The 22,727-nt window shown below is 35.9% G+C and overlaps 1 protein-coding gene and 2 pseudogenes across 1 annotated transcript; 2 read left to right on the plus strand and 1 right to left on the minus strand.

Annotated features, from left to right (window-relative positions):
• The window catches only part of LOC118038526 (glycine dehydrogenase (decarboxylating) 1, mitochondrial-like), a 3,037-nt pseudogene extending 2,641 nt beyond the window's left edge, over positions 1 to 396 (minus strand).
• A 320-nt stretch (positions 397 to 716) lies between these two features.
• On the plus strand, positions 717 to 8,284 carry LOC118040177 (uncharacterized; annotated as a pseudogene).
• Positions 8,285 to 15,507: 7,223 nt separating this feature from the next.
• LOC118040180 (uncharacterized) lies at positions 15,508 to 18,296 on the plus strand. Its single transcript, XM_035047057.2, has 3 exons — positions 15,508 to 15,664; positions 15,916 to 16,112; positions 17,829 to 18,296. The coding sequence occupies exons 2-3, from the start codon at positions 15,931 to 15,933 to the stop codon at positions 18,013 to 18,015; spliced, it is 369 nt and encodes a 122-aa protein (XP_034902948.1). The 5' UTR covers positions 15,508 to 15,664; positions 15,916 to 15,930; the 3' UTR covers positions 18,016 to 18,296.
• The last annotated feature ends 4,431 nt before the right edge of the window (positions 18,297 to 22,727 follow it).

Raw genomic sequence — 22,727 nt, forward strand, 5'->3', positions numbered from 1 at the left:
GAGCAGTAGCTTCTTTGGTCTTGTTGCTTCCAACTATTTATTTCAAGCATTAAAACTGTTGCTTGAAAAATTGTTAAAGAATTGTCCACTCAGGATGCTGCCTGGTTGGAAAGATACTTGGTTGGGCAGATCCTGGGCGTGCTTTCCCAAGGTGAAGCTCTGCGTTAATAACAAAATTTGACACTTATCAGGGAGTCTTTCTCAAGCATCACCTGATGAACAGAGTTTCATGTAAAACAACAAATTCTGCGAGTCAATGATGAAAGACCTGAGTGGGAAGCAGCCTCCCCTTGTAACGAGAAGCTGAAAGTAGACCAGTTTTTGAGCATCTCGCCAGAATGATCGTGGAAAGATCAATGGTTTGGTTTTGACTCCTTCATCCAGGAGAGCAACCATGTATCGTATTGGGAGGACATGATCAAGGATTTTCAAAGGCGTGAAGAGGCTTCTAGGCTCTGGCATTTGCAGGCGCGGAGATTGTAGTTCTTTACCGGTTAAAACTGAAGGTAGCAGCATATGATCAAAGGCCGAGAATGAAAGCTTACAGCACTGGTGGGCTGGCTTCAGAGCTCTTTGATAATGAGGTTTCACTTTCAAGTTTCAACCATACTCTAGTGGGCTCGCATCGAAGCCTGTTTTTTAGGTTAACAGATCAACGTGCCCTACCCCACCCTCCCCTTATAGAATTAAAATCCCCACTCCTTCCTCTTACATCACCCAACTTCGCTCTCTCTCAATCCCCTAGGGTTTCTTTCAACAATGGCAGACGAATCTACATACTCGACAGCCACAGACACCACACCACCATCGTCCAACAAACGCAAATTCGATGACCAATCAGCACCGCCTCCCTCAACTCGGAGGCAAACAGGATTTTCATCTCCGATTTCCCGACCCCGCTCCACACCATCTTACAACAGCGTGCCGCCCCTGTTGACGAGATCCAGATGGCCAAACAGAAAGCTCAGGAGATCGCCGCTCGTATAATGAGTGGTGCCGGTGCTGATATTAAGCGACCTAGGGCTGAAAACGGTGCGAGTGGGTTTGACTCTGTTGAGAGTAATAAGGGATTTAGCTCTGCTCCTCCAGGTTCAATCTCTCTCTCTCTCTCTCTCGCTCTCTATGTATATATTTGTGGATATATGCGCTCTCTTTTTTCTAAATTGTTTGAACTTTGAATCTTAACTTTTGTGTGGGTGTTTAAATGCTATTAGTGTATTTATTTTATGAAATTCTGCTGTCACTTTGACTCTTGTGCAATGCTGTTTCTGTTGGCTGTTTTTTTACAAGTATTGTAGCTAGGGTTTCTGATGTTTTGTATGTTCCATGCCCATGAATTGTACCCGTTCTGTAACCTTTTTCATTTATTATGTAAAAACCTAAAAAAAATATAGCTAATGGTTGTTGCTGTAGGTGTGGCTAATGGTTGTTTATGTTAGTATACTGTAGCCAGGGTGTTTTTTGTTTTTCCAGTTTCTGATACTCTCTCTATTATATTTTTATACATTTTTTTAATGATGTTTATGGTTTGTTTCAGTGAATTTTTTTTTCCAATGTTGGTTGCCAACTTGATTTTGAGGTTTTTTTCTTTCAAATTTTTTAGATTTATTGATTTTTTTTGCCAGCTGCAAGATCATATTCAGGTTTGATTTGGAATTTCAAACTAACTTCTTTGATTGACTACAGATATGAAGTCTACCATATCAAACTCAGCCCCTTCGTCAATTCCGGCTTCATATGGCTCATACCCGGGTGGTTCTGGTTTGAGTAAAAAAATTGATATTCCACAAGGCAGGGTTGGTGTTATCATTGGAAAAGGTGGAGAGACTATCAAATATCTTCAGCTTCAGTCTGGAGCAAAAATTCAGGTCACTCGAGACATGGACGCTGATCCCAACTCCCCATATAGGATTGTTGAGCTTATGGGTACACCTGAACAAATTGCCAAGGCAGAACAGTTGATTAATGATGTCCTTGCAGAGGTAGGACACTGACTTTGAATTCTAACTGTGCGATATGTACATGCTGCTTTACTTGTATACTCATTTGTGCTTTTCATCCACATGGGATAGTTTATTTCAATAGTTTGAGATTTTAGTTAGTGATAATCAATTGATGCCATGCATTTCTAGCTGCAAGTATTGTATGTTTTGTGTCATTGATGATTTCTCATGGTGTACTTTAATGTTGATTTATTGCTTTATAGGATTATTTCTTCTAGGTTTTTTTCTTCCCACAACTAGAATTTTGTTTTTCTAGTTTGGTTATAACTAAAATTTTGTTAATGGTACTTACTGGTGAATGTTTCTCTGTACAGGCTGATGCAGGGGGTTCTGGTACAATTTCCCGAAGGTATGCAGGACAAGGTGGTTCTGAACATTTTTCAATGAAGATTGCCAATAACAAGGTGTGTAGAAGTAGTTGTGTTTTGTTACTATTTTGGGTGGTTTCTTTCAGGGTAATTTGTAATGCATGCTGAAAACAGGTTGGTCTGGTTATTGGCAAAGGTGGTGATTCTATTAAGAACATGCAAGCTAGTCTGGAGCCCGTATTCAGGTTTGTTTTCTGAATTACATCCTCACCATTTTTTTCTCGTATCTTCTTTTTATTACATTATTTCTCATGAGAGATGCATTTCTGAAGTTTGGTAGTTGGTGCATGGTAAATTGGTTATTGTTCATGCTGTTTATTAATCTGGTTGAGTATATAATGTTCAGTTATAATTTACTTAGGTAAATATTTTTTGAACTTCTTCAGGTTATACCTTTGCATCTGCCCCAGGTGATACATCTACAGAAAGGACAGTTCACATAGAGGGGACAAGTGAACAAGTTGAGGCTGCAAAACAGTTGGTTAATGAAGTCACCAGTGAGGTATGTATGGTTGTTGATGTTAGTTTGTGGGGTTGGCTTTTAGGAACTCCCAACTTTTGTTGTATTGGAACATTGAACTTCTGGGAAACAGTTCAATATGCATATCCATGATTTTTTTTTTTATATTTTTTTTATTGCTGTTTTTATTGCCTTTTGTTTAGGTTTAGTGATCTGGTTGTGCTTATGTGACTAAAATATTTTTAGTTATGCTAGTTATGTTATTATTTTTGACAATATAGCTTCTTAATCATGATATAAAAATTAGCATATGGATTTCTGTTCATGTGATAAGGAATTCTAGCATCCATTGCAGTCCTCTCTTTTATTGTGCTACTTTAGGGTTAGGTATATTTTTCAGATTGGTCATGGTATATTGTATGCTCCAGTGCAGGTCAGAAGGGGATTCTTATTGTTGGTCTGGTAAAATATCTCACATAAAATTATTTTGGCTTTTTTATATATATATATATATAATATTATAAATCATCCTAGAAATATTCTAGACATTTTCTGATAATCTTTTAAGTTCATAATATAGCCTGGCTTTTGCATTTTTTTTTCCTTCTCAGTCAAATAATTTTTGCTTTTTTAGCACTTGCACTTTCTCAATTGTGTTTCTAATATCTGTTTTAAGTCCTGTATTGTTTTAGTTAGGCTGCTTTCTTTTTGCTTAATTTTTGCATTATGAACTTGGACCATATCTTGAACATTTATTCTTGTGTCATTCAAGGAATTTTGGGCGCCTTTCTATAAATCAAGAACATTTTTTCCTTTCCTTTTCCTTCATGAATTTCATGGGAAGAAGCTGATATAACTTTTCCATTCATGTTTCAAAGTCAATCAATTTTCATAGATATTTTGTTTTTCATAACCTATTGTAATACTGGATAGTTATAAGACCTGCTTCTGGGATATAAGCATGTCAGTTTTTTATTATTCACTTGTTGGGTTGTTAAGATTTAGACTTGCAGACTGCTTTTGCTTGTTTACCCATTTGGCAAGAGCATGCTTAGCTGGTTGAGAGTTTTTTTTTTTCTTTTTTTTTTCTCCTTTTCCAAGCCAAGCTCTTGAAGCATAGTGGTGACTGTTCAGTGCTACCTGTTGTGGTGGATACTCTTGGTTTGTTTATTAATAGTTTTCTGGTTTATGGTTCAATTAGGAATTGGATGCCATTTAATCTGTACTGTTCAATATACATCTGGTTTCATAGATCAACTTGATAGGAAGACTATAAACCGTTGCTGTTTTCTGGTTGCAACTGGGTCAGGTTCTTATATATATGCAGTTAAGTGTCATCTTGCTATATCTCTTGAGGTGGATGGTGGATATATGGTTTAACATAAGTTTATTTTGAAAGTTTGAAGTGTCAACCTGTAATTGAGAGTGATTATGGTTGTCATCAAGCTCTTAGTGCTATGTTGAACCATTGGATCTTTAGTGATACAATGTCTCATACTTTTGCCTAGGTTGGTAAGCATTGTAAAGGCATCCTTAGCCAATGATTAGTTGAGCAAAATTTTTGGTCATTCTTGTTTGGATCCCTAAGTGAATGGTTTATGGATATAGTTCTACCACCGTATGTGCTTATTAATTGTGTCATATTACTGATATTGTTATCGTGCTTATTAATTGTGTCATATTACTGATATTGTTATCGAGAACTATTGTAGGATTAGTGTTGTTAGAGTTTTGGTGACACCAACATGGATTCCTTTATGTTGGCGTTCCCCTCGGAATGCCCTGGTATGGTTCTAAATCCCATTTTCTAATATTTAGTAAATGATATTAATGGAGAGGAGTTGCAAGCTTGCTTGTGATGGGAATGCTCTTTTAGCTTGGATTACTTATTATTAGATCTTAGCCTCTGAGACAATTTCATTTGTTAGCTAGCGTTTGGTTACTGTTTTAGGATAAAAAAGACAGAGACAATGAAGACAAAAATATGTTTGGTCAAAGAGACATAAAAAAATCTATCATTGGATAATTTGGAGTGAATTTTTGTAGTTTCAAAATAGGAGGTACAAAGGGAACATGTATGGAGAGATAATATTTATTATTTTTTATTTCTAAAGTATCATTGTAAAAAATTATCAATTTCAAAATTGTCAAACTAAGACATGCAAGGATAAAAATAATTATTATCATAGTTTTAAAATTTGATTTAGGGGTATACCTGTGTCACGAGTTGGGTTCCCGTGACCTGGGTCAACGTAAGAGTACAAAATGGTTATTATAGTTTTAAAACTTGACTTGGTTGACTTGAGATAAGGCCTAAATCGGGGGTTGAGAGGGTCAACCCAAGTCAATGTAAAAATAAAAATAGTTAGTCATAGTTTTAGAACTTGACTTGAGGGTTGACTTGGGGCAATGCTCAGGTCATTGGTCGGGATGGTTAATCTGGGTTGACCCTAAGTCAACATAAAGTTAAAAGTGATTATTATCGTAGTTTTAAAAATTGATTCGGGGTCGATTTAGGGCAAACCTTAGGTCATAAGTCAGGAGGGTCAACCAGGGTTGACTTGAGTCAATGTATGAATAAAAATAATTATCATCATAGTTTTAAAACCCAACTTGGATGTCGATCTAGGGCAAGGCCAGGGTTAAGTCAGGAGGGTGAATCCAGGCTAACCCAATATTTTCTTTTCAATGAAGTAACAGGTTTATGACTGCTGTTTTGTCCCAAGTCGTTGGTCAATCTGAGTTTTTGACTGAATTAGTTCGGGTCAATACTTTATTTTTTCTTAAACCGGGACAAGCTTAGGCCTTGGATCGACTTGCTATGCCAGTTCAGGTTTTATAACTAGAGTTATTATAATATTATTAATTTTAATACTTAATGTAAACAAAAGTGATAATAATAGTGTAGTTATTTTTTTAAAATATGTGAATTTGATCTTAATACATGTTAAAGGTAAAATATTTTTTTATTATTTTTTTTTTCCACCATAACCACACAAGATATAGAGACCGTTACTCAATCTTTTCTACCATTATCAAACACAATTTGTCGTAGTCTCATCTCTCCTTCCCCCCATAGCCTTCATCTTTTTTGTCTCTTTTGTCTTAAGACAATAACTAAACACTACCTTAAAGATTTTCCTCCGATATCTTGTCTAGTGTTTGACTTTGTGGTTATTATGGCAATTACTATTGTTACCTTTGGTAGTTTTGGACTTCTCTTTTGAAAAATTGAAGTTCAAAGAAATAAATGTTTAATTTGTCATTTTTTCTTTATCTGAGTGGAAAATTGTTTTAGTGAATTTGTTTGTTATCAATAATGCTGATGGTAAATTCCCTAACAGCTACACTCCAGTTCTTTAGTAAGTTGCCTAACATTATATTCTTGCTTTTCCAATGTGGATTCCAAGTTTCTTTTGTTGACCCTGATTGGGTAACAGGTTGTTAAAGAATTATACAGGTTGAGATCACATTTATGCATTCTATTGCTCCTTGCCATTGCATGCAAAAGTGTAGTCTCCATTTTCCTTTCTTTTCCTGTATTCTTCTGGAAGGATTCATGTACATTCAGTTCACATATTTGTGAAATACTTTTTTTGTAGTTGAGTGCTTGTGGTGAAGCTAATTAGACTACTTTCTATTAAGCATTTTCTTTTAGGTTATCTGTACATTCATTTTCTGTTTTTGTACCATGGCATCCTTGCATTTTCTATGATATGGCTCCTGGGAAGATGGTAGTGTTACATTGCTGAAAGCTTGTTAGGCTCTTTTAAATCAATGGATGCATCATTAATGAGACCCATGTCCCCATAGATAAGGTCCTTCAAGGATGCATGTCAATTAGTACGCATCTCTCCTCTTTTTGTGGTATAGCTTGTATAGTATTTGTGGCTTCTTTTGTACCCATTCACTTCAAGTAGGGTGAGGTTGGGCTTCTGCTGGAGTACTCAATAATTCCTCCAACCAAGTACGGTATGTAGGCATTCATACCTCTTCCTGGTAAAATATGAGATCAATTAATCCCTTAATTGGACCTATTTGTTTATTTATGTTGTTTTATGCTGACTTTATATTTTCTCATTTTAGCTCTTTTTATGTTTATATCTGCTCATGCGTCCTGTGGTTTGCAATGCATTTTTTAAAGTTCACATTGGTTATATGAAGCATCAATTTTCTGCAGAATCGAATGAGGAATCCAAACATGGGAGGAGGTTATCCTCAGCAAGGATATCAAGCACGACCACCTACAAGTTGGGGTCCATCGTCTGGTCCACCAATGCAACAAGCTGGTTATGGCTACATGCAGGCTGGAGCATACCCTGGTGCATCAGCACAGTATAATATGTCTCAGCCAGCTTATCCAGGCTATCCTCCACAACAACCATCTGGTGGATACCCCCCTAACTGGGACCAGTCATCTGTCTCGGCAAATCAGCAAAATCAGGGTTATGATTACTATAGTCAGCCACCTACATCCCAGCAGCAAACTTCTGGTGGTGCTGCAGCTCCAGCAGATGGCACTGGTTATAATTACAGCCAGGCACCAGCTTCTGGCTATAACCAACAAGGGCAGGCTTACAGCCAAGATGGCTATGGTGGGTATCAGCAGCCTGGGTATGGTCAGCCACCACCTTACGATCAACAGCAAGGTTATACTTCTGCTCCTAGCTACAGCAATGTGGCCAACCCAGCTCAAGAAGGACATGCTCCTTCATATGGAGCTCAAGGAGATTCAGCTCAAGGGTCATCTCAGCCATCTGCAATGGGGCAGCAAGGTTATTCTACTGGCCAGCAGCCTAGCCCAAACCCAGCAAGTTATCCACCTCAGGGAGCTGCTCAGCCTGGTTATGGGTTGCCCCCATCTTCCCAATCTGGCTATGGGAGTCAACCAGCTGCACAATATGGGAGCTATGGAGCACCTCAATCACAGAAACCTCCAGCCAATCCACCTGTTTATGGGCAGAGCCAACAGTCACCCACCACCCCTGGAAGCTATGGCCAGCCTACTGGACAGCCAGGATACCCACACTCCCAGCCACTTCCATCTGGCTATGCACAACCAGATTCAGGTTCCCAGACTGCTCCACCATCCAGTTATGGTGCTACAGGTGCTCAGCCAGGGTATGCTCCTCCCTATGGTGTCCCACCAGCTGGCCAACCAGGTTATGGACAGGGGCCTCCCCCCTACAGCGGCACCTCTTATGGTAGTGGCTACTCTCAGCCTGCTGCATATTCTGCTGACAGCAACGCAACTAACAATGGTCGTGGGACATATGAATCAGCACCAGCACCACAGACCGCCCAACAGAGTGGAGTTGCTAAAGCATCACCTCAAAGTTGAGTTATGTTGGAGGATCCCATATTGGGTGTTTGAGAAATGGGGTTCATGTGATAGTGCTTTAGGTGTAGACAGGTTTTTGTAGTGCTTTAAGATTATGTGTTTTTCTTTATTCTCTCGCTGTGTACTTTAGCATGTGTCATGGATTGCTGACTCCAGTTATGCGAGCAAAGCTGACTGAAACTTACCGGTAGTTATTTCCATAAAAGTTCGTAGCAACGTTTGACTTGTTTGTTATGCTATGAGATTCCATGTTTATATTTCCATGGTGTACGCGCGCGCATTGTTATGAACAATGGCGCCAAACAATTGCTTTGGTGTTTAAAATCCCGTGAGCTATCTATAAGTGAGTGGAAGGTAAAAAGTTTGCCCTAACTCGCCAGCAAGCAAGAAGAGAATTTAAGTTGCAGGGGGGAGCTATAGCAGAAAGTTTGGAGCAAGAAAGAGACTAGGAAGTTTACCCAAAACTGTGAGATTAGAATCATTGGAGGGTTTGATGGATGAATTTGAATTTGTATGGGAGCATTCAGGCGACCATGAACAGTTAGCTGTGCTTTGGTTCGGTCTAGAAAATTACACCGTCCGATCCCAAAATGAAAATGAAAATGAAAAAAACGGAAGAGAAAATAGCATGTGGCAAGAGTATAGTGGTCACCTTAGCTCATTCACTGCACAGTGTTTCGAGGCAGATCAAGAATAAAGAGTATCACAGAGTCCGGATCAAACCTCGAAAAACCCTACCCTATCTCTCGTCACGAGCAGTCGAGATTTTGAGGTGTATGATCTTAACTTGATTCATCTTTTTCTTGTTTAGGCTCTGAATTCTCATGTGCGTTTCAACATTAAGATCTGAGATTGATCACCTCAACGTATTTTTTGTATTGTTTTTTTTAGCGGCTGTGGTAACATTTAGGGGAAGTGATGGCATTGAAGCTAGTTCAGTTGCAATCCAAGGCTGCTCAAGCTTCACTGTTTGTGGCAAAGCTTGGTGGTTCTTATTACAGGCAGTTGCTAGAACAGAATAAGCAATGCATCCAGGTCCCGCCCACCGTTGAGAAATGTGATCTTCTGTCTAAGCAATTGTTTCACACTCGCCTCGCCAGGTTTGAACCCTCTTCTATCTTGTCTAAATGTCATGTGTTTGTACTGCAATTGCAAGGGCTATCACGCAGGTCCCAGCTGATTTCTACCGGGGACTTCAAATTGATTTTGGCATGTTTGTATTGCATCTGGATTCTAAATTAAGCTGGCTATTCCAGACTAATGTAATAATGCATGGAGTTAATGTAATAATGTTAGACTAATGTAATTATGTGAATGTGTCAGTTACCTCAGAAAGCTTACAAATCTGTCGTGGTCACTGAGAAAGGATTCCATTGTTTGGCACCTGTGTTACTAAACCTCTGATTCTTGACTAGTCTAGTAATTAGGATATCTCAGTTATTCTAGGCAGAACTTGACCTGGTTTCTCATTTCGAAATCAGTTATTTTGCCTGCTGCTATAAGATTGCATTTTGAGGGTATGTTACCTAAGAACTTTACAGGTTATTTCTAGAAAGAGTACGCCTTCGACAGTTTAGTTCTATGGATTTGAAAAAATTAAGTTGGGTTGTCCATAGTCAAGTTGCTGGTAGCTGCTTGTTGAAGCTAAAAAGGCATTAGCGTTCTTCTATGTCCTTCTGAGGCTTCAAGTGTGGAGATTTATCAACATGTTCCGCTTAGTAAAGAACTGCCATTAAACTAATTGTTGGTGATGCTCTGGAAATGAATCTTTCGAGAGCTGGTTAAAGGTTGCAGTTGCTGCAGGCTGGTGTGATTCAAAGTAGAAAGTTCATTATTAGGAAAACTATAATGGAATGGAGAAGTTGAAAGTCTTTTCCAAATTCAACTCTAACCAGCAAATGCTTGTTAAAAATATTTGCTTTGCACAGTTTTAAGTAGCTTTTTTGTTCCCATTCTGTAGACAAATCTTATTTATGCTGAGATAGGTAGTTTTACAGTTGAAAGTACATATACTGTTCATTTGGACTTCAATTTCAATATCATTCATCTTACCAATCCGTCCAATTGGGTGTGTGGAACAGTATTCCTTCGCGTTAGGAAGCATCTATGGAAGAACAGGCATGAATTGAGGGTTGAGGATGCTGGCATTGCTGCTTGGTTTGGGCTGGTGAGATTGGTGGTCGAGGTTTCACATTCACTGGCTACTATTGGCAGCATATGTTTGAGAAAAGATTGGGGAGCGGCAAGGGCATGGTTCTGACTCAAGTCTATACATCCATGACTTCCCACCATAGATTCAGAGATTCCCAACTCGGTGCCTTTACTGGATAAACACTGGACCTCTGGTTAAAACTTTAAGCTCCCTCCCTGGAGTTGAAGGCTATGCGTTTTGTGCGCTTGATTATTTGTGGTTAAACAATCTTGGAGAAACTCATTTGACAGCCTTATTTGTGGCTAAAATGGTGGCTTGAAGCGAAGCAGAAGATGCCATGCTTTTGATATGTAGCTCCAGTTTTTCTTCGCTCCTCTTTCTTTCTCCTCACGTTGTTTCTTGAATAGAACAGCCATGTTTTATTTCGCGACCCATGGACAATCTCTCTTTTTGCAACCAAAAACTTGTATATAAGGAAAAGAAAAAGGAAAAAACGACGTTGCACGTATCCATTCTAGCAATAGGCGAGAGGGACTTGCTTCTATGTTTATATATGACGAAAAAATAAAAACAATCATTGCTAAAATTAATATTGAGATTTTAAAAAACAATTACGATAATTTTATAAAAAATAAAATAAAATAAATTATGAATCATTTTAATATCAAAGGATATTATTAAAAAAAATAAATTTATATAAAAAAAGAGTTAAACTTATCATACATGTCAACAGACCAATACATTTTTTAAAATTTAATAACATATTTTTTAAAAAAAAACTATTTTTTTAACCATATCATAAAAAAAAATTGATTATCACATAATAGAATTTAATTAGAAAAAAAATATCTTGCTAAATTTGCAAACAGGGGTAACCATCCATTATTATCTCGTCAAACTCACAAACCAAATTATTTACTCCATAAAATTTAATAACTTAGTTTTTTAAAAAATATTTTTATTTAACTAATATTTTTTTAAAAATAAACTATACCACGAAGCTGGAATATTTTTCTGATACCAATATGATGCTAAGATATTTATTAAGAAGAGAGTGATGCCAAATAAAGCATATAAATATTTATGGCGTAGAACTCAAATTAACAAAACATGTTCATATTAATGAATAATATTTTTTTTCATTTAAGCCCTAAAAAAAACATATATTTACCTAACAATTGAGTTGGAAGATTAATTCAATCTTTTTATATAGATATATTAACCATTGACAAATTGATTAAGAATAAACTTGACTTTTAACTTCCGTAATGAATGGTTAAAACTTAAACGATTTAATTAGCTATATATGTAAAAAAAAAAAAAAAAAAACCCATCAACTTGCATCAAGGACCTTTTAGATATTTTTATTTTCTAAGCACATTTAAATTACTAAGTGCCCTTAAGAGCAACAAAAATAAAGCTTCATTTCAAGGAGCTTTTTTTGTTTTTTTATTTTTGTTATCATCAAGTTGTTTTTAGAAAAAAATTAATCTTTCATAAATATAAAATATTAATGGAAATGAAATGTAGTTGATCAAAATATGGAAGTATTCCTACCTTTTATATTTTATATCCAATTTGATCCTTATTTTTTTATTACTATTGTGTTTTATCATTTTTTGATTTTTTTTTAATTTCATCCTTAATCATTGGTTTCATTTAATTTTTATATCATATTTGATCCTTATTCTTTTGATATTTTTAAATCCTTCCACTAATTAGATTTTATTTCAATTTCATTAATCATCATTTGATTTTATTTTTTTTTCATGTCGAACTTGGCCTATACTTTTTTTTAATGATGTTTATTTAGTTTTGGATCTTTATTTTATTTTAAATTTCATCAATTGGCATTTTTTTTTATTGGGCCACAAGTTTTGAAGGTTCACACGAATTGGCTTTAGTTCTTTTACAAAAATTATTATTTTTTAAATTTTATCCTTTAATATTTGATTTTTATAGAATTGTTCTTCGTGTTTTTTTTTTTCTCTCTTTTCTTTCTTTAGGATTATCCAAATCTTATGCATATGATCATAGGGTTGGTGGATTAACTTAGGTCGACTTCAATTTTTTTATTTATTTCTTTTCTTAATTAAGAATGTTGCTTTGTTGTTTTTTTTGGATTTGTTTTTTATGCGGTCAATCTCAACCTCATGAACACGATCATGAGTTTTAAAGGTTATGACCAATATATTTTTGTTTTTTTTATAGTTGGTCTTTGTGCTTTTTTTCTCACTTTTGTTTTTCTATGAGATTATCTAAATATGATTTCCATGGTCATTGGGTTAGAGGGTTAACCTTTGTTGACTCTAATCTTTTTTCTTTTTTTTTTTTTAGATTTTTTTTTAAAGTTTAATACCTTAGCATTTTTTTTTTAAGAATTTTGCTTTGTTTTTTTTTTTTGTTTGCCTTCTATGTAGTAAGTTCGAGGCTTTTGATCATGATAATGATCACGAGTTTCAAAGATTAACACAAGTTGACTTTGGTATTTTCTTAGGTTCTTTTTGTCAATTTATTTATTTATTTTTAATTTCTTCCTTTAACATTTAGTTTTTTTGGGAATTGGTATCCGTGCTTCCCCCCCCCCCTTCACTTCTCTTTATATAAGGTTATCCCAATCATGTGTCTATGGTCGCAAGATTAACAAGTTAACACGTGTTGACCTAGATTTTTATTATTTTTTTTTTTGTCTCATGATTCAACATTGAGTTGTTTTTTATAGTTGAGCTTCAGAGTAAGGTTGTCAAAAATGCTTTTTTGACACGATACGGAACATACAATATAAACTCGAATCGTAAAATTATAAAATCGCAAGTAATTTTTTTTTACTAAAATCGTAAAATCCCAAGTAAAAAATTAAGGATATGAAAAATGCATTCCCAACTATTACACAATTTTCTCTTTGCTAGCAAGAATCTTGAAAATTAAAGAGACTCTTTTTCTAGTCATAAACCTTGAAATATCTTTTGTAATCAACCTTACCAAATGATTTCCATGGCCAATTATACATCAAAGTTCCTATGCCATTCTCCTTTGCAAGCATTACAAAGCCCTACCAAACTTCCACAAGCAAACGTGTATTATTCACAGTGAGTCAAGCAATATGTTTCAAACAGGTTAGGTTTCCAAAAAAAAAAGCAAATACATTATCCATAAGTGTGCAAAATAAAGCAATTAATGATCACACAACAACCAAATAAATATACTTATTTCCCACAACATTCATGTCTATGCAAATAAATAGCAATGGCGACATATATTAGTTCCAATGTTATTTCAAATTCACACACAAGCAAGTAGTAGTGCCAAAAACAAGAGAAGAAAGTTCAATTAATTAATAAAAGAAAGCTTCTTTAGCCATAGAAATCACAACCAAAATAATTGAGATTATCATGGAATTTTGCGGCTTATAACTAATGCACATGCATGATGTTGTTTTTCCTTTTCAAATAAGTTTGTGTTTTCTTAGTAGCTTATATTTGTTCCTTCAATATCTAGAGCATTAAAATAATTGAATAGAATCATAATAATGTTGCTAATGGGAAGCCATCTTATGCTACGAGGCACATGCACATCCTATGAGCATTTTCATAAGAATGCATCCTCTTAATGCTAGGAAAAAGCAGAGAATCGCATAGCTTTGATGGTTCTGCAGTTAAATTCAAAAGATGAAGTCTCAAAAATTTATGATGCCCTTTTTAATGATGAAACTAATTAGTGACAGATGCATTTAGGAAGGTAAAGGCCTACCCATATTCCGACAATAACATAGTGCAATTATAGAAAGAAATTCATTACTAGATGACATTGTTAAGCTCCCAAATAGAAACAAAATATAATTAATTTCTCCGAACTTTCACAGTACATCTTTGATTTGCTTCCTATCTTAGAAGTAAATTGCCAAGATACATGCACACAATAGGATACAAACGAAATACATAAATGCTAAAATTATTGAGGGTTAGTATAATATCTATAAAGAAAATAAAAAACCTAGAAACCATTACCAATAGTAAATCCATAATCACCATAATATTGACAGAGATTCAACCAACTTGCTTTTTGTTATTTTATTTTTTTAATGAAATATAGTTTGATGATCTTGATCTTCTTGTAGTAATTTTTTGGTACAATCCAAAAGGTAAAGAAATTTCCAAGTATTTTGATATGTACTCTTATCAGTTCAATTACTAATTTTTTTCTCATGCAAGAACACAGAATATGACAAAATGAATCACCATTGAATAAAACACAGAACATGAATAAAACATAGAACACATAATAGCAAGGAAACAATTCTCATGCAACAACAACATCCTTATAAATTCTTACTTTCTTCTCGCCAAGAACGTTCTCGTAAGTGGAGAGTCGAAACGTGTAAAATCAAAGGCGCTGCTGGTGAGTGGAGAGTGAAGCCTATTTCTCACTTCTTAGTCTAATTTTTTGATCTACGTGGCCGCTGATGATTTTGGGGTTTTTGCGCATTTGGATGGGGGAAAAGGGAAAAGGGTAAAGCAAAAAAAAGAAATGAAGATGTTGACATGAGAAAGGATAAAGCAAAAAGGGCAATTCACATTGTTTTTCATTTTAGCAGAAATTGTTAACTCAGACCGGTTTTTATATTTTTTACGAGTTGACCTGATTTTATGCGAGTTTGATTGATTTTATCGGTTTTCAAGTTTTAAACCTAATTTTACATGTTTTATGCTTTTTTGACCAAGAACCCTAGTTTGAAAGTTTAAAGATTTTGCTTAAAATTTGACTAAACCTCATTAAAAAAAATAAAATAATTGGTAGTTAACACTTTACTTGTCTATCTTCTGCTCAATAAATACCTTTCAAGTGAATTTCTTTCACTCATTTTCTCGCTTCAAAATCCTTTGATGTATATCTCTAACTTTTTTCACCATCATCATGGATTAATTTCAAGTGAATCTAAGAATACTTACACTATTTAATTGAATAATATATATATATATATATATTATTTTAGTAAATGATGATTTTTTTAAAAAAAATATATTAAAAGTTTCAAATATTATGTAATAATTGTATTAATGGAAACTAATGAGAGTATTTGATTAAGAGGGACAAAAAAAATTAACAAAAAATGTTGGGAATTTTCGAGGTTCGCAAAGAAAAGAAAGGAAAGAGAGAAAGAAAAGGCACCTAAAAAAATGACATATGGCAAGAGTTTAGTGGCGACCGTAAGTATCCTCACTACAGGGTATTTTCCACCCGATTCAAGAAACTTACAGTAGTGACGTCAAACCCGAGCTTAAAACCCTAGCGGCATACGCTCCCTCACTCTATCTCCCATCACGAACACAAGTGACAAAGGTTAGCTTTCTATAATCTGGCAATGCTTTTCTTTATTCATTTATTTTTAATCATTCTCTAACTTCATTTATCAAATCCAACATTTGATTTTACTCAAAATAATAATGCATTACACAAGCGCCTTGCCTTAAATCTTGTTTTAGCTCACTAATTCATGGAAATTGGGTATTCTTTTGATTTTATCGAGGTAAGATCTGAATTTAATTGCAACCCACATTTTACTTTCGTGATTTTTTTGTTCTTGGGATTAGGTTAGGTAAGCAGGAATGGCATCAAAGCTAACTCAATTGCAATCCAAGGCTTGTCAAGCCTCAAAGTTCGTGTCTAAACACGGTAGTGCTTATTACAAGCAGTTGTTAGAACAGAACAAGCAATATATCCAGGACCCACCTTCTGTTGAGAAATGCAATCTTTTGTCCAAGCAATTGTTTTACACTCGCCTTGCCAGGTCGGTCTCTCTTACTCTAATTCCATGACTTTGTTGCCCACTACAAAAAAAATGGACATGTACATGATATCAATTTATTGCATGCTTCATAGATTTTTAAGTTTGCCACTGTTATCTTGGATTTCTGTGATATGGTATTTGCATCATTTACTTGTTTCTCTAGTTGGGATTTCTCGTATTGAAGACCTTGTGAATGTCGTCAATTGTTAGGCTATCAAACTGTTGCAGATGCCTGCAAAATTCTGAATTGTGTGGAACCTCGTACTAGGTGGCTGTTTATGCTTAATTGTGAAATTTGGGATTGGATGATCTGTCTGATCTTAACCATCAACTTCGGATCTATTTTGGGTTGTTTGCATTGCATGTGAGTCCTAAATTAAGCTGATGTATGGAATCGGCAAATATGACAATGTGGCATAGATTGTTTTAGCCTACAAAACAGTATTTGACTAGCTCAATCTGTAAACATATTCCATAGATCATGTCATGTCATTTGCTTGTGTGGGTGTCCATGTGAATTGGTTGGATTACATCGGTAAGCCAAGTAGTGGTTTTAGGCACGGAGAAAGGATTAGATCGAGCTTAAGCCTCATTTCTCATTCAGGGAATGTCTTTCATCCTGCTATGAGAATGCATCAATGAACTGCCTAAGAACTTTGTACATTAGTTCTGAGAAGAATGGCTTTCACAACTTACTTAATTGAACCTAAATAATAAAAATCAAGTTGGCCATTTCAAATGGCAGCTCATTTAAGGTAAGAAGGCATTGTTGATAATTTTATTCCCACTGATGCTTGAAATACGAAAATCTATGTGCGTTAATCAAGAACTGTTGAACTGGTAAACGTTGATGCATTGGAAATGAATCTTTCATGAGCTGATGGAAGGTCAGACCTTCTGTAGATACAGCTTAGACTATTTCCAATACTATAAAATGGAGAATCAGACACACTTTCCATAACTTAAAACTGTTTACAGCTCGCATATATATCCTTTGTTTTGTTCTAGGAAGGTTATGTAATATTGTGCTGTATATATTGTCAGCTAGCATATTTTTGAACTGGATCATGCATTATTTTTCTTGATGCATGTTTCTTATTATTAGATCTAGTTGATATGTGAATTTGTTCCAGGTATCAGAACAGGATATTCATAAAGCAATGCGTATATGTTGTTTTCTTTCTCCTGTCATATTCATGTTTTCTGAAGGTCATGAACCGATGCGTTTTCAAAAAAGGAGTATGGCAATGGCATTGATAGTTTTCTATATCATTTGATTCTTCCTTGTCTGGAAGACTTAGATGACATCATTAATGTTTTGTATTCCTAACTGGTTGAATCTCATGGAAATTTAGACATATAATTCTGTTTTAGGAACAGGAAATAGTAGAGATGCTAAGGATAGATTCCATAGAGGTGCCTGCAAGATGTATATGTGAAACCAGAGAAAATATTTAAAAACACCGAACCTGTGTTGACTGTACATATTCCATGAGTATTCAAATCAGTAATATGTTGTGAACCAAGGGTAAAAAACACATTCCTTTCTTTAAAATTGTTTGCATGCATAGTTTGAAGTAGCATCTTTTTAGCGAATCTATAGAACATTTCTTGTATCCAGAAGTGAGAGAGGCAATATTACCTAAACAGTTCATGCACTTTGTGCTTAGACATGTATTTCTCATATCAATCCATTTATTTGGGTATTTGAAACAGTATTCCTGTGCGTTCTGAAGCATTTTGGAAGGAGCTTGATTATGTCAAACACCTTTGGAAGCACAGGCAGGAGTTGAAGGTTGAGGATGCTGGCATTGCTGCTCTGTTTGGGCTGGAGTGTTTTGCTTGGTTCTGTGCTGGTGAGATAGTTGGTCGAGGGTTTACATTCACTGGCTACTATGTCTAAGTCGTGAAACAAGAAGATAATGCTTTGGAGTTGAACTGATAAAGCTTGAGATTTCCGTTTTTCCCCTTCATCTTGTTGGCAATTGACTATTTCATAAATACTAAATTTACTATCCTGCATAAAAATAGAAAAACTGGCCAGGAAAACTCATTTCTGTGATCTTCTGTATTTTAAATTTCTCTTTCCATTTGCCCATGTGCCAGGCAGCTGCCCCTTAGGCCCGATTTCTTTTGCTCAGAATAACGTCTCTGAAAATTCTTACAGGGAAAACTTTTTTTCTAGAGATGAGTTACTTACTTTCTAGCTTTTAAATGCAATGATGAAAATTATCATGTACTGTTTCTTGTTTGTGATACCATGCCTTATGAGCAGTGTTTGTTTGAGTAGTGGGTGGGGATTAATACTGACCGAGGCCTGCGCTTGACTTCCAGCCCAAGATTTAAAAATTTCAGAACCATGGCATTTTCAGGAAACTGATATGGTTTACTGGAGAAGGTTGTTGATTCACTTGCGTGGAAACTATAGCACCCTGGAATTGATATATATGTTTGCTGCTTTTATGGATTACTGATGCTCATATCTGTTAAACAATCCGTGGCCAAAAGAGCTTGGAAAACTAGTTAAGCAGCATTTGTTTGTGGCAAAAATGGTTGCTGTAGCAATTGAATTGTTCTTCCAATATGAGATTGAATGTGAAAATGATAGTATTTTGTGCTGTTAGCCAGTGTCAGCGTTTTGGGCACTTCTATTAAATGTCCTGTTCCTCTTGGAGGAAACTTACTGTGCAGTCACTGGAGCAACAACAGAGCAAAATACCTCAAGCAAGCAGTTCAACAAGAGTGAACCATAAATAAAAAGAAAGAAGATGATCTGTAATGTATCTCAAGGAAGCACGCAACTCGAATGTACCCCGCAGTTATTCTACTGATTACAGATCATATACCCTAATTGCAAAATTACAACTCAAAATCCCATGTCTGCCTTGTAAAGAATCAAATATGGACGGGGTTAAGAAAGGGGATTCTGCAAAAATCTCTACAGCAGTTATAACTTGCTATTCAGCAGCCTGTATCAGACTTCTTTTAATTCTTTTAATTTAGAAGAGATGGTTCCTGAATGCCAGAAGCACTTTTGGGGACAAAAGCATGACAAATGCTAAGAATGGACCAAAGATCGTTTTAATAGCATAGCTCACAAAGTCACGGTCAGCTTCTTCAGAGGTGCTCCTTGTGGTTGAAATGGCTTTAGCTGAAGGTAGAGTTTCTACCACTGCATCTGCCAGATCTGTGATGAAGGATGAGGTGCAACCCAGAGCAGGTACACGGGCCCCAATTCACAATTCCAGATTCACGAGCCAACTCCTTGTATTCCCTATCAATGTCTTCGAGTGTCTCTATGTGTTCACTGACAAAACTGCGATTTCAATCGATATAACAACAGGTCAATCTTGAAGTTCTCATTTGAATTAAATTAGAGCAAGAGTGTGCTGTTCTATCCAACTAAACAGATTTCAACTCGTCACACTAAAACGTAAAAGGAATACATCGTGCATGATACTTTATTGAGAACAACTGCCAATCTTGTAAAACTCGAAAAAAAGTACTTAAAACTCACACCAAGGGCCTTCGGTCTGGACACAATGCGTACCAATCCAGTGAGGAAAATTAGCTTGTGCTGTCAAATCCAAAATACCTTCAATACAGTAGGACCAGGAGTCCATATTTAATAGAATTTCATGATATACAGGAACAGTTCAGGTTCATAGATGCATGAAACATTCAAAAGATCAGCACCCCACATGTTGGAAGCCCTATAATACCTTAAAGTATTTTGGTACGAGACATTCTTCGAAGTAGCATCTGTAGCGCATTGATGGGAACTCATACTTGCTTACTTGAACCCCAAAACACTAATGGATTGGTCAAATATCATTATTTTTATATAAAAACAAAGCAAAGTTATCTTCAGAGTTGCAACACAACAAGCTTTGCTATCCTATCCCTCAATGTGTCAGATAAAATTAAAAATACAAGTTAGAAAGGTCTGCAATCAAAAGCTTATGTAAATAGGAGATTCACAATTAGTTTGAAAGGATTGATAATTTGTAGAAAGGTTGAAGTCTCATATGATGAATCGCTTCTTCAGTGAAAAGGTACCTACCGGTAACTAATACATCCACTACACATCGTGGCCAGAAGATCATGCTGCATGAACGTGAAGATCATGCTGCATGAATGTGAACGTGGATCAGTATGATAGAAAGATCATGCTGCAGGAATGCGGGCAGTTAGTTTAGGAGTCATGTTGCAAGAGCGTGGATCATTAGTTAATTGTTAGTAGTGGATAGTGTTGTAATTCTTTCTTATTGTTTTGTTAATTTTGTTATGAAATGTATGGCTATAAATGCCAAAGTTATTTTTAATAGAAGGGTGAATTTTACTCCAATCCATGATTTCTCCTTTGTTATTCTTCTTCCATAAATTCATTGTATCAGTGGTATCAAAGCCTGGTTATTCTTGGTTACTACCATGAATACTCGCGGCAAATCAAATGCAGAATTTCACAATGAAATCTTAGTTAGACACGAATCGAGCTTTCATCAGGTTAATGCTACCTTACAAGTAGTTTTGACAAAACTTCAAGCTCTTTATACTACCTGTAACCAAAACATCAATTCTCCTGAAATCAACCCCTTTTCTAATGAAGAGTCTTCACACCAACAGACAACTCATTATCACCCTATAAATAACCATCAACACCACAATCTCAAGTTATCATTTCTAAAATTTAATGGAGATGATTCAACTAGATGGATTTACAAGGCAGATCAATACTTTGAATTTCAAAATATTGTGTCAAACCAGCAAGTTCGGCTGACCTCTTTCCATTTAGAGGGTATTGGGTTACAATGGCATAGGTGGTTAACCAAGTTTGGTGGACCACTAACATGTGATGAGTTTACCAAGGCTATATAACAAAGATTCGGTTCAACCGACTATGAGGATCTGTCAGAAGCCTTGACTCACCTTAAACAAAACACGACAGTAGCAGTTAACCAAAAGGCTTTTAAGAGACTCTCCCATCAAGTGGATGGTCTACCGGAAAATTTTTTGATCGGTTTTTTTATTGCAGGACTTCACGATGAGATTCGTCTGGATGTTAAAATCAAGTATCCCTATACCTTGGCAGATACCATAGGGGTGGCCAGATTAATTGAGGAAAGGAATCAGCTGCAAAAGAGAGCCCCTCTTCCTATACGATCTTTACCACATCCAGTACCAGCTTTAGTGTTAGCACTGTGAATGACTTACTCGAAATAGTAGAGAATGAAGTAATCCCTGATATTTCTTTCCACACCATGATAGGAACCGACCATCCACAAACTATACGTGTCATAGGCCAACTGAAGAGCAAGAATGTACTATTGATCATAGATGATGGCAGCACCCATAATTTTATTGATGAAGCGAGAAAAGAAGTTCTAAGTTGGCATTACCAATTAACCGAGAATAGAAGTTTTAAGTTATGGTGGCTAATAAAGAGAAGATTGACTTTGTTGGACAATGATGGGCACTCACCATCAACATAGAAGGATATCTAGTCATCGCCGATTTCTACATTCTGCTTATTGCAGCATGCCAATTAGTGTTGGAGGTGCAATGGCTGCAAACTCTTGGTCCTATGGAGATGGATTATAAACAACTGATTATGTCCTTCAAAGAAAGGAACGACTCTCATATTTTTTATGGAATTAGGCCAACAAGCCTTACAACATTGTCCAATAAAGAGTTGTATGGATTGAATGGCATGAGGTTGTTCTTCCATATCCTATAAGTTAAAAGCAAAGCCCAGTTTCCTTCTTACCTATCTAAAGTGAGCTCACTCTTGGCGAAATATTCTTCAGCTTTTGTAGCTCCTACTGGTTCACCTCCTCAACGGGAACATGACCACCAAATTCCCTTGCAACCACAGACCGGGCCAATAAGTGTGAGACCCTACTGATATCCATATTATTAGAAAAATGAGATTGAAAGAATGGTGCAAAAGCTATTACAATAGGGACTGATAAGGCCAAGCTGCAGCCCGTTCTCTTCCCCTGTATTGTTAGTGAAAAGGCCAGATGAAGCTTGGAGGTTCTGTGTAGATTATTGTGCTCTGAATGATATCACAATCAAAGATAAGTATCCTATTCCTGTGATTGATGAATTATTAGATGAGCTCTACGGATCAAAAATTTACTCCAAATTGGATTTACGATTAGGTTACCATCAAATCAGAGTACGAGAAGAAGACGTTTCTAAAATAGCCTTTCGTACTCATGAAGGCCATTACGAGTTTGATGCCATTTCGCCTCACCCTATGCATCATCAACATTTCAAAGTCTCATGAATGAACTCTTCCATCCTCATCTTCGAAAGTTTATCTTGGTGTTTTTTTTATGATATCCTTGTGTATTCAAAATCGTGGGAAGATCACCTTGTACATTTGCAAATTCTAATACACATCTTGTCCATTAACTCTTTATTTGTAAAAGCAGAGAAATGTCATTTCAGCGTTTTACAGGTGGATTACTTGGGGCATCAAATCTCTAAACAAGGTGTATCGATGGATCCAATGAAAATACAAATTGTGCTAGATTGGCCAAAACCCACAACATTAAAAGGAATACGTGGCTTCCTCGATTTAGCTGGATATTATCGGAAGTTTATCCG

This window comes from Populus alba, chromosome 18 (assembly GCF_005239225.2).
Source record: "Populus alba chromosome 18, ASM523922v2, whole genome shotgun sequence".
Taxonomy (NCBI): Eukaryota; Viridiplantae; Streptophyta; class Magnoliopsida; order Malpighiales; family Salicaceae; genus Populus; species Populus alba.

Coding starts and splice junctions, on each gene's coding strand:
- LOC118040180 (XM_035047057.2), top strand. CDS start 15,931: ATGGCATCAAAGCTAACTCAATTGCAATCCAAGGCTTGTCAAGCCTCA. Junction 16,113..17,828: donor TTTTACACTCGCCTTGCCAG/GTCGGTCTCTCT, acceptor TATTTGAAACAG/TATTCCTGTGCGTTCTGAAG.